General features: G+C 52.0%; 1 protein-coding gene across 1 annotated transcript in view; it reads right to left on the bottom strand.

The window, feature by feature from the left end:
* Positions 1-67: 67 nt before the first annotated feature.
* The window catches only part of DTX1 (deltex E3 ubiquitin ligase 1), a 35391-nt gene continuing 23464 nt past the window's right edge, over positions 68-11994 (bottom strand). Inside the window, exons 4-10 of the mRNA XM_033097663.1 lie at positions 4312-4373; positions 3755-3916; positions 3395-3456; positions 2493-2651; positions 2235-2396; positions 2041-2130; positions 68-1359 (exon numbers count right to left, since the gene is read on the bottom strand). Of these exons, the coding sequence (XP_032953554.1) occupies positions 1135-1359; positions 2041-2130; positions 2235-2396; positions 2493-2651; positions 3395-3456; positions 3755-3916; positions 4312-4373 (922 nt within the window). The 3' untranslated portion in view covers positions 68-1134. The remainder of the gene's footprint in view (positions 1360-2040; positions 2131-2234; positions 2397-2492; positions 2652-3394; positions 3457-3754; positions 3917-4311; positions 4374-11994) is intronic.

Raw genomic sequence — 11994 nt, 5'->3', positions numbered from 1 at the left:
GCCCCCAGGAACACAGCCACCCGCTCCCCCCTCCACCTTGGCAGGAAAAGACTGGGCGAGGAGGAGAAGGAGGAGAAAGACCGTTTATTTCTCCACCCACAGTGGGACTGGTAGGTTTTCAAAAGAGCAATCACTGGAGTCCCTTTAAATCTTGGCTGACTTCCACCATGGCAGCCAATCAACAGAGGCGGAGCTGGTGAGTTGCCTGGGCAACAGGCCCCTGGTTGGCCAAGACCATCAGCCACCCCGCTGCCCACTCCCACGAGTAAGGGAAATGGACCTTTTGCTTTCCGGCCTGCTTTTTAAACCTGCTGGCCTAAGCTAGGCTTTCTTGTCTCGCTCCTCAAGCCAGAAGCTCCAGCCTTTGGATCTCGACGTTGGGAGTGATTTGGCGGAGAGGGTGGGGTGGGGAGGGAAGGAGAACAGTGCCTTTATCTGGGACAGACATAAGGCCTAGGGATGGAAGGGGAGAAGGATGAAGAGACACGAGCACAAAATAAGATACCTCTAGTCCCGCTCTCTCTGGCCTGCTCCTTTGCAAAAGTGCTCAATAATCTGGTGCTTCCACCGCGTAGGCTCCCAGTTGCCCATCAGTGTAGCAGAGACGGGTGACAGAGATGGGCGTAGGCTGAGCTGGCCAAGCAGCGCCCCTTTCCCCCCAGGCGCCCCGGCAGGTCCCTAATGCTTGACCTGAGTCTTCCTGCTGGCAGACAAACCTATACAGATGCGATAGAGACACAGAGGGGATCCACGTGGAATGTCACAGGGGTCTTCTGTCTCTTCCCCACCAGGTTGGGAGTAAGTAGAGGCACGTGGGTGTACGTGCATGTGTTCAACAGGACACGTGTGTTTGTGTAGAGGACAGGGCCATCTTTTTGGTAGGGAGGTCGCTGTGGTTTCTGGTACTCTCTCTGTGACCCTCTCAGGGAGCTATGAGTTGGAATCGGCTGGCCTGCTGTCTTCCCATCATTCCTAACGATCCCAACGGCCACCAGCCAAATCCCCGGAATGCTTCTGGCTCCTTCTGCAGTCTCCTCCCCAGCCCTGAACCTGGGCCACCAGGACACACCTGGTGGAGGGAGGCGTGTGCCAAGACCAGGCGCAAAGCAGGAGGAAAGGTGGGCAGCCTTGGCCTCAGGCCTTGGCCGCGGCCTCCGACACACCCTGGGCTGTGAGCTCGGCCAGCACGTTGTCTAGGTAGCTAGCGTCCGGGTAGCCGTGGCCCGTGAGGTTGGATCCGAACTCGGTCTTGTGGTGGATCTCATTCCACACCACGGTGTCCGACTCGCCGGTGGTGTTGGACGTGCCGATGGTGAAGATGAGCCTCCGGTCCCAGGCAGTGATGAGCAGCCTCAACACCTGGAGGGTGGGGCGGTGGGTGGGGTCACAGGCAGCCCCGCCCACAGCCTAGGTCCATCCAGCCTGGCCCCCCCACTCCACTCCCACCCCCACCACTTTGTGGCTCCTTTAGGACCTACTGAGCCCCTTAGGATGCCCCGTGGCTGCAGGGCTTGGCTACTCCTTCTCTGGACTGACTGCTCCAGTAAAAGTTCTTTCCTAGTTATTTGCCTGTTTCTTCTGGGGTAAAGGAAGGGTCTCAGACTGACGGCCCTCAGCTGTGTTTGGTTTGGACCCCACACTGTATTAAATAGCCACTTTGTGATTTCATTGGCAATATTCAAAGAAAACCTGGAGAGTTCACATGAAAGTAAGGATTTCTGGCTTCTCTCGAAAAAGAAAAAGTAAAAGCAGACAAAATCTATAGTGTGGTGGTGAAGAGTCTGGACTGCTTGGGTTCAAATCCAGGCTCCACCACTTAACAGTTGTGTGACCTTGAGCAAGTTATCTGCTCTGAGGCTTTGTTTCTTAATCTGTAAAATGGAGTCAAGGCCTTGACCTTGGCAGTGCCTGGCAGCACTAGACATGCGCTGATGGTTATGGTCTGTTCTGGTGTGGGGAAGAATGTGAGAGCAGAGATTGGGGATGAGGACCACAGGTACCCACACCCACAGCCCTGAACCCTCACGGGAGGGCACCTACCTTCCGGCCCTTCTCATTGTTGGGCAGATAGCAGTGGCGCGGGAAGCCTCTTGCAGTGAACTTCTTGCCTGGGTTGGGGTGCTCAGGACCCTGTGGGGAGGAGCAGCAGAGGTGTGAACCACAGACAGGTGTGTGTGTGGGGGGCCTCTGGGTGAGTCAAAGGAGTTAGCGTCCGGGACCCAAGGGGGGCTCACCTGGATGCCTGTGGGGATGTCATAGACGATGCGGATGGTCTGAGTGTCCGCGAAGCCAGGCAGCGAGTGGGGGATGAGGTGGAACTCCATCTTCCCAGGCGGCTGAGTCCCCGTCTTCTCGCCATAGATGGCCTTGCAGGTGGGGCACTGCAGGCTGCCATCCTGGGCAGGGAAGGCTGGTGGTGAGGTCCCCAGGTGTTCAGGCCCTGCCCGGCTCCCCTGCTAGCTCCCCCCCCCCATTGCTTGCACCTCGCCCACCTTGTTGCCATTGGAGTACATGGCCACGAGGCACAGCAGGTGGTACATATGGCCACATCGGCCCAGGCGGCCGACGAGCTCAGGCCGCACAGCCTTGTGACGAAGGACGCCCTCATACCCGGATGCCGTGACCAGCCGTTCCATGCAAATTGTGCAGTCCTGGGGGGGGGGGGGCACGAAAGGGACACTGAGGACCAAATTCAGATATATGGCTCCCTCACAACCCCTCCAGAGGGATTAAAAGGCTAACTAGCAAAAGCAAAACTTAATCAACTATAATTAAAAATATGTACACCGGGGGGGTGCTGAACAAATGTATACACGTGATTTGTATTCATCTTTGTTATTGGAATACAAGTATTGAGCATTACAATTTTAATACAGTTTTCTTTTCTTAAAATGTGTATACATTTTTTTGGCACCCTCTGTATATATAGTTATGGGATGTAAAGTACAGCATAGGGATATACTCAATGGTATTCTAATAGCTGTGTACGGTGGCAGAGGGGTAGTAGACTTGTTAGGATTATCGCTGAGAGGGGTGTAAATGTCTAACCAGCATGTTGTTTTGTACACCTGAAACTAATTTAAAAAATTAGAGATGGGGTAAAAACCAAAACTTAAAAAATATGGGTGAAAATAAGATACAAAAACTGTTAATCATCAAAAGATTGATACATGTGATTCTATTAAACTTCAGCACTTCTGTTTATCAAAAGATATTGTAAAGAAAGTGAAAAGGCAAACCCACAAACTGTGAAAAGGGACAGTAACACAGAACTAGGAGAGCAATTCCTGAGAGGAGGGGCTGGGAGGAGAAGAGAGGAGAGAAGCGGCTCTCCATCTCTGCAGGTCAGGCCTCTAACCCTGCGTCCAGGCCTCTACCCTCCCCTGGGACTCACCTCATCAGGTGGGTTCTTCACCTTCTGCATGTACCTTCGAACCACATCTTCGGGGTTCTTACCTGCAAGGATTTGGGGGGGGATGGACTTGAGGGTAAGCATTCTACCCCTAAGGCCTTGGCTCAGGACGGGGGTCTGGGGTCAGAGAGGTGGGGTTGGCAGGGGTCAAGTGTCAGGGGTTGCTGCAGGTTAGGTGTAATCGGAGTTGGTGGCAGAAGGGGTTGGGGAAATGGGAGCTGCGATCAGGAGATGGAGGTGAGGTCCTAAATCCGAGAACAAACTGGAGGAAGGGATCAGAGGGGTTGTGGTCAAGAGTTAGTGGGGTTAAGTTCAGAGGGCAGGGTGGGGTGGAAGGCGTACTCTTCTTGAGGTGCTTTTTCTTGGTCTTGCGGTACACCCCAGACACGCCGGGCACGGGCTTGACGTCACTCTTGCTCACGGGCGGTGGATGCAGGATGGGTTTGGGGGCCCGCGTCAAGCACACCGGCAGCCCCGCGGCACACAGCAAAATCCCGGTCATCCCTGGGGGCGTTTCCATGGCAGTTAGGGGTTGGGTCGACTTCCGGTCCCGCCCACCTCCACCCCAGGCCCTCCCATCATTGGGTGTCCACATGAGGCCTTTTCCCCAGACTCCGTCTACCTGTTTGCGCCCTGGATTCCGGGGGTTCTGGGCCCCACCCCTCATCCCCATCCTTCATCCCCACCCTCCAGCCCCATCCCTCATCCCCACCCCAGGTTGAAGCCCAGTGGAGTGCCTTCTGCGGGCTCCGCCCACCCCAGTGTCATGGCCCAATGGTAGGGGTGTTTCCTCTGGGCCCCGCCCACCAGCTCGTTAAGGGGCGGGGTCACGGGGCAGTCAGGTGGGGCTACCTCCTTGTGAGCCCCGCCCCTCCTTCCTGTCCTGGGCTGGACCTCACCTGCCAGGGCAGGGTGAACCGGCCCGGTACCATTCAAGTTCTTCACCGGGAGCGCGGGGACCCTGAGGGAAGAAGAGAAGAGGCTGCAGCTGGACTCCAGCCCCACACCAGACGATCAGAGGACCCTGGTTTGCCTTCTGGCTAGAGCTTCCGGGCATAATCTGACCCCTTTGTGCCTGTCCCCGTCATCTAGAATGATCCCCAGGGAACTCGATTCCTACTCTGACATCGTTCTATTATAAGGTGGGGTGTGACCAGGACCTCACCCCATTTATAATGGAATGGACCCCTAGTCTTAGTACCAACTCTTCCCCATTACACAGCGGCCTCCTCCTTAGTGAGAACACTTGGTCCCACAGGCTTTTCAGTGGCCACTGTGCCTGAAACCCAACGCGTAGTGATTCAGCCATTCCAGCCTCTCAAAATTTCCTATATAGAGCACTAATCCCCATAAAAGTTCTGCGAAAGAAAGATTCCGGGATCAAATAAGTTAGGAAACGCTTCAATGTCTCTCTCTTGGAAAAAGCACAACATCTATGAGAATATTAAAAGCTCTAAGTCCTGAATAAAGACATATGGTTAGCATGTAGCAAAATTAATTCAAAATGGATCTAAGACTTAAGCATAAGACCTGAAACAATAAACTGCATAGAAGAAAACATAGGTACTAAACTTATGGACCTTGGGTTCAAAGAGCATTTTATGAATTTGACTCCAAAGGCAAGGGAAGTAAAAGCTAAATGAATGGGACTATATGAAACTTAAAAGCTTCTGCACAGCAAAAGAAACCATCAACAAAATAAAGAGGCAACCAACTGAATGGGAGAAGATTTTTACAAACAAGTGCCTACGATAAGGGGCTAATATCCAAAATATACAAGGAACTCATGAAACTCAACAACAAAAAAACAAACAACCCAATTGAAAAATGGGCAGAGAACCTGAAGAAACATTTCTCCAGAGAGGACATACAAATGGCAAATAGACATATGAAAAAATGCTCAACATCACTAATCATCAGAGAAATGCAAATAAAAACCACAATGAGATATCACCTCATCCCAGTCAGAATGGCTATCATCAACAAGACAAATAGTTACAAGTGTTGGAGAGGCTGTGGAGAAAAAGGAACCCTCAGACACTGTTGGTGGGAATGCAGACTGGTGCAGCCGCTATGGAAGGCAGTGTGGAGGTTCCTCAAAAAATTATGAATAGAATTACCATATGACCCAGCAATTCCTCTCCTAAACCAAAAAATCTGAAAACATTTATCCATAAAGACACGTGTGCTCCCATGTTCATTGCAGCTTTATTTACGGTGGTCAAGACATGGAAACAACCAAAATGTCCTTTGATAGACAAATGGATAAAGAAGTTGTGGTATATATACACAATGGAATACTATTTGGAGGTAAGAAAAGATGAAATAGGACCATTTGTGACAACATGGATGGATCTTGAGAGTATAATGCTAAGCGAAATAAGTCAGACAGAAAAAGCAGAGAACCATATGATTTCACTGATATGTGGTATATAAACCAAAAACAACAAAAGAACAAGACAAACAAATGAGAAACAAAAACTCATAGACACAGACAATAGTTTAGTGGTTACCAGAGGGTAAGGGGGTTGGGGGGTGGGAGATGAGGGTAAGGGGGATCAAATATATGGTGAGGGAAGGAGAAGTGACCCTGGCTGGTGAACACACAATGTGACTTATAGAGGATGTAACATAGAATTCTACACCTGAAACTTATGTAACTTTACTAACAATTGTCACCCTGATAAACTTTAATTTTAAAAAAAGAAATATGGTTAGCGATGGTAAATCCAGGTTTCCCCAAGACATTTGATGATGAACATTTTCCCCCCTCTTCAATCTACTGCTGTCAGTTCCTGTAACTAAGGCATTGCTGGCTCTTCAAACGAAGAGGCCCCAGGAGAATGCAGTCTGCGTCCCCTCCTCACCCTCCCCTCAAAGAGCTCTGACTTTTGGAATCAGCCAGAGCTGCTTTCATATCTCAGCTCAACCCCTAATCAACCAGCTGGGTGACACCCAGTGCGTCACCGCACGTCTCGTAAGCCTGTTTCTCCTGTGAAATGGGAGAGGGCGGCACTTTCCTTATGTTTGCTGTGAAGTCAATGAAATGCTCCACGTCAGGGGCCGAGCACCATTCCGGGTAACTAATAAAGACTCTAACAGCATTGACCATCGTTGTCACCATCATCACCGTCTTTGTGTCATCTTGGATGAGTGGTTTCACCTCTCTGCACCTCAGCCCAGTAAGTCACAGTGGGACTTCTCTCCACCTTGGAGAGGAAACCATGAAAGTACTGCAGTGACAAGCTGGGGAAAGTCATTTAACCTCTGTAGCCCTCAGGTTCCTTCTCTGTAAAATGAGGATAGCAATAGCTCACCTCGCAAGTTGTTGAATGAGAAAGCCTGCTGCGATCTGTATGTCGCTCCTGCCTGAGTCTTCATGACTTCAGTGCTTGGCTGTTGATGGGCATGGAACTTTGGGCAGGTAAGTTGGGATGAAGGTTGGGTGTTCTGAAAGCCAGGGGGCAGCCTGAAGGGCTAGGAGGGGTGCAGGAAGGGATGGGGGCAGTGACAGCTGAGGAAGGAGCTGTGACAGCCCCTCTTGCTAAGGACTGAGCCTGCCCAATGCTGACTGGTCACCTGCCCCTGGCAGGCACAGTTGGCACCAGGGAGCTGGCTGGGAAGCATCTTCAAACAAATGGTATGCTTGGCAGGCTTCGGTGCTGCTGCAGTGGGTCCGGAAACACACACACACACACACACACACACACACACACTGCACACAACCCCACCACCCTGTGGCTGCTCAGCTACACAGGCTTAATCTTACAAAGGCTTAATCCGGGTCCTCCCAGGCCCCTCTGAGGGCGGCGTCTGGAGCAGATGTCAGGGTCCCTAAACACATTGGTGACGTGGAGTCACAGAACACAGCTCCTGAGGGAGGCCTAGGCATTTGAGGTATGAGGGCTAAAGGTGCTTTATCTCAGTTTCCCCATCTGTAGTGAGGATACTCTTGTGAAGGTTCGATGAACCTTAAAACATGTGAAGCTCACTTTGGTACAGGGGTGAGTGGAGGCCTTGATTTTGTCCTCCTAGCTGCCTGCTGGGACCCAAGAGATGGGACTGAGGGTCCATCTGAGCCTTCTTGGGGTCTGTCAGAATCCTCCAGGACCTTCCTGGGGTATCATTACACTAATCTCATCCCTCCCCATACTCTATAGGAAAGCAGAGAGGCATGTACCTCAAGCTTCTCCTCTTCCTTGCCCTATCCTTCAAAATGCTCCTAGTGTAGACACACTGTTAAGGTCCCCAGCATATCTAGGTCTCCCCATTCTTTTCCTTCCCTTTTTTGTCTCATGAGACAACATCCCTCCTTTTCTCCAGGGCTCTGTAAAATGGATGGAAAGAAAACTATTTAGCATGCGTACCACCACTTCATGTCTTCTACCTGTGGCAGACATCACTAATCCACCACAGCACACTCTCCAGCTGAGTAGAATCCTCAGCACAGCTCTGCAGGCAGCATCTACCGATCAGTAAGAACAGTGAACAGGTCTACAGAATGCCCAAAGTCTGACCTAGGTCAAGACCCTGGCCTTGCTGAGCCTTTGGTTTAGGAGTTAGGTGGGGGTGGGAGGTGGAGGGAAGGCAGGGGGCACCCCAGAAAGGGAAGGTTTTCACTGCAGCTGCCCTACAAGTTCTGGCTCCCCTTAAACACGACAGAGCCCTCAGTTACAAAAGTCAGTCTTGCTCTTGCAAAGAGGATTGTCAGTGGGGGGTGACAGTGGGGCTGTTTTTTATTTACCCATTGGCAAGCTGGCGGACAGTCCTGAGGCGGTCCCCAGCCCCTCTTAATCTGTAGGCCCCCTGCGAGAACGCAGGGCAGCAGGGTTCCCACGATGCCTGAGCGTGGGAGCCACCCAGGCCCCCTTTTGATGTGGGATGTGCTGTTTCCTCCAAGTCAGTGAGAACATCCTCTTGCCCTGGACACGGGGCTGCTGCCCGCAGGCCTCCCGGAAGGGGGGGCTGGCCTCCACTCTCTGCTCTGTCCTTTTGGAGCCCCACCTGGCAAGGGGTCTTGGAGGAATCCTTTAGGCCCCTTTGAAATCTGCTCTGACCAGAAGCCAAGCCTGGCCACCCGAGGGCAGAGATGGGTCCTGCTGCCACACTGGTTGGTCTTCCCGCTGCCTTTCCCACCCCTGCAGGAGATCCTGTTCTACCTCTGCCCTCATTCCCCCACGGTTCCCACCTTGTTCAGAGTAAATCCAACCTCCTCGCCCTACATGATATAGCCAGTACCTCCCCCTGGAACTCCATTTCCCCGTGCTCAGCTCCCCGGTCTCCCTGCTGCTCCTCAAACATGCCAGGCACATTCTCCACCCCAGGACCTTTGCACTTGCTGATCCCTCTCCCAGCATGCTCTTCCCCAGATAGTCTCAAGCCTTGCTCTCTCACTTAACACAGGCTTCAGTCCCAATGTCACTTTATCAGAGACCTTCCCTAGTACTTTACTCTAGAGAAGCCTCTGTCTTTGCCCTTACCTTACTTACTTTTTTTTTGTTATAGCACTAATCACAGCCTAATACATATTATAAAGTCTTTGGTATGACCAGGCCCTCCCTGCCTCTGTGACCTCATGTTCTATGCTCTCCGTCTCTCTCTAGTCTCAACACCTGCTGTTGCTCTAACGTACTGAGCACGGCTGCCTTTCAAGGCCTTTGTACTTGCTGTGCCCTCCACCTGAAAGGCTGTCCCCGCAGACGCTGAATGGCTCTCAGGTCTCTGCTGCAATGCAACCTAGTCAGAGAGCTCCTCCTTAACTACCTGATGTCAACACTAGTATATAGCACATAGTAGATGTTCAATAAACACTTGTTGCACAAATGAGTAAAGGAAAACGGGATTTTGTGAGGAGGTTCTGAGTGGAGGACTCACGTGCACGTGCTTGTCCCCACGACTTCTTTGCACACATCTGAGGTGATCCTGGATGCAGGAGTCCCAGAGAAACACCCTCTGCAACCATTAGTCCCTGGAGGTTCTCTGCCAACATTCATTCTAAGCGAGCACGCTAAGCGGACATCCTGTGAGAACAGCCCAAGCAAACTTTCTCTAAGAAATTCCCAGAAATGCTCCCCGTCCAATTCTAGGCAGGAGTTCCATGGCAAGCTTTTGGGGAACCCAGACATTTCACACCTGCCCTTTGAAGACAGGTGCAGAGGTCACTGTCTTCAGGAGGCCTTTTCTGCTCTACCTCAAGTGAATTCGTATCCACGCCTTCTTTTAATTCCCAAGGGACAGTGTTTGTCTTCTTTTGGAAACAAAAATTTTTGATCTTGCTTTCCAGTTGTGTGGTTGCATGCCTATCTCTTACACCAAATTGTGAGCTTCTGGAAATGTGTCTGATTCAGCCCTGTGAGCCTAGGACTAAGGATGAAACTTGGCACAAATGGGTCCTCAGTAAGTACTGAATGGAGGAGTTGAGCCAAATAAGAAATTGGTCTACTAGCTCTGTGGTCTCTTCAAAGGGGGCCGGATGTCCTTAGAGACAGCTGTTTTAATGCCAAATGTCCCCCCAGGTACAAGGTTGGAGCAAGGATGGCAAATCTATGACATTCAAAGTACTACGTCCTGTCTAGCACCCATGGCAGACATCACTAATCAATCCCAGCACTCCTTTCCACGAAGCCAGAATGCAACCAAAGAATCCTCCTCCACACAATACTCTAGAAAGTCACTACCATTCAAGCAGAGATGGCACATGAGATGAAGTCTATTTGTCATTTATTTTTCAGATGATGGGAAAGAGGCCCAGAGAGGAGAAGTGACTTCACTAAGGTCACCCAGCTGGTTAGTGCTGCAGCTGGCATGGGGACCTAGAATTTTTGAGACAGGGGCCAGGGCTGACCCCATTGGGCTGATCTGTCGGGGCTATCTGGAGGTGAGCCAGCCTTCTGAGACCTTGTGCCCTAGAGGAGGACTGAAGCCTGTAACCTGGACCCTGGAGTTAGCACAGGCCTAGGCAGGCTGCATCAGGAGCTGCACAGTGGGTACATCTGCCAGCTCTGGCCACCCCTCTGTCCCAGGCATCAAGGAAGTTCAGGACCCTTGGGAAGTTGGAAGCCACGCTGATACTCCCTTTACGGCAGCTGAGTTTTCATCCTTCTTCCTGTTTGGCCTCCTCGTCCCTTTCCGTCCCCCCCGTACAGGTGTGTTATGTTTTCTGATGATGGTTTCCAGGTCCCCCGATTGGCCTCAGGAGCCCTCAGGACACCTGGCACTTACCCAGGAGCCCCTTGGGGGCCTAGAGAAGCTCAGACCTCAGTCATTTTGGTCCAAGTGGGGGAGGGGAGGGCAGAAGTGAGAGTACTGCGTCATGGGGAGAAGGAAGTTGAGCAGTGCTTGGGGGGTTCCCATGCTCCCTGGGCCTGCTCCTGTCACCTATCCCCTTTCAGTGTCCACTCCACCTGTACCTGAACCCCTGTCCCCCACAGTCCTCGGACCAACCAGGTCCCCATCTCCACCCTCTCTTCAGAGCCCAGAAGCGGAGGACATCACAACCAGTTCCGGGAACTGGGTGCCCCATGGACCCAGCAAAACCCACAAGCCATCAACGGCTGCTGTCTGAAGGCCTTGCTCACTTCCCCTTTTCTCATTCCAGCCCCCTGTTTGCCTGGACAAGCCTCAGAGCTTTGATGGACTTGTTTTCCCCTCTGTCACATGGGACCTCTCACCCCTGCCCCCGTCTACTCCTCTGGATGAAAGGGTGCAAAAGTCCCCTAGGGAGACATTTTGAGGGGTGGTTGCCATTTGGGGGTCAGATTTATCCACAGGCCTGGGGGCTAAGTGTCACTTTCCCCTACCCCCTCTGGTTTCCCCAGTACAACGCTCTGTCAGAGGAGCCCAGCAGGGGAAGGGAGGGGAGGGCTGGGCTGGAGGTTCCCACGGCCTGGGGCAGCCACGTGCAGACAGGAGTGTGTGGTTTGGCTGGGGCAGGAAGTGCTTCAGGTCTGGGGGGTGGGGTGGGGTGTTTGGTTTGACCTTGTGGTGAGGCGGTGGGGAAGCAGAGCAGTGAGACAGAGGTACAGCCACTGCACCCCCGTCAGGCCAGGAAAAGGGGGAGGGTGGGCAGGCCAGAGGCTAGGTGGGGACACGGTGAGGGTGAGACTTTTCATGTTGCATTTTTCAGTACTTTTTTATTTTTGAAGTATTTAGATGTAATACCTATGAAAGAACTAGAGACACAGAATATGGACTCTTTTAAGTAAAAACGTAAAATCACTGCTGGAAATTAAAAAAAAGAAGAGGAAAACATTCAAACACACCCACCACATCAAAGCCGGTCTCCCCACCAGCTCCTGCCTCCTGCATCAGCCCCGCCTACATCTATTCTCAATATCCAGTGTCCCTGTTACACCAAAGTCACATCAGTCTCTCTCCAGCTCACAACCCCTCCGGCTCCCATCTCACGCACAGTAAAAGCCAAAGACCTCACCACAGCCTTCAGAGTCCTGGCCTCATTTCATCTCTGACCTCCTCTCCCCCATTCACCCCCTGCAGCCTCTCCAGCCACACTGGCCTCCTCAAACATACCAGCTGTACTCCTGCCTCAGGGCCTTTGCACAAGCTGTTCCTGCTGTCTGGAA

Source organism: Rhinolophus ferrumequinum, chromosome 25 (genome assembly GCF_004115265.2).
Source record: "Rhinolophus ferrumequinum isolate MPI-CBG mRhiFer1 chromosome 25, mRhiFer1_v1.p, whole genome shotgun sequence".
Lineage (NCBI taxonomy): Eukaryota > Metazoa > Chordata > Mammalia > Chiroptera > Rhinolophidae > Rhinolophus > Rhinolophus ferrumequinum.
Note: the sequence above shows the minus strand (reverse complement) of the source record. Positions and strands in the feature narration are given on the sequence as shown.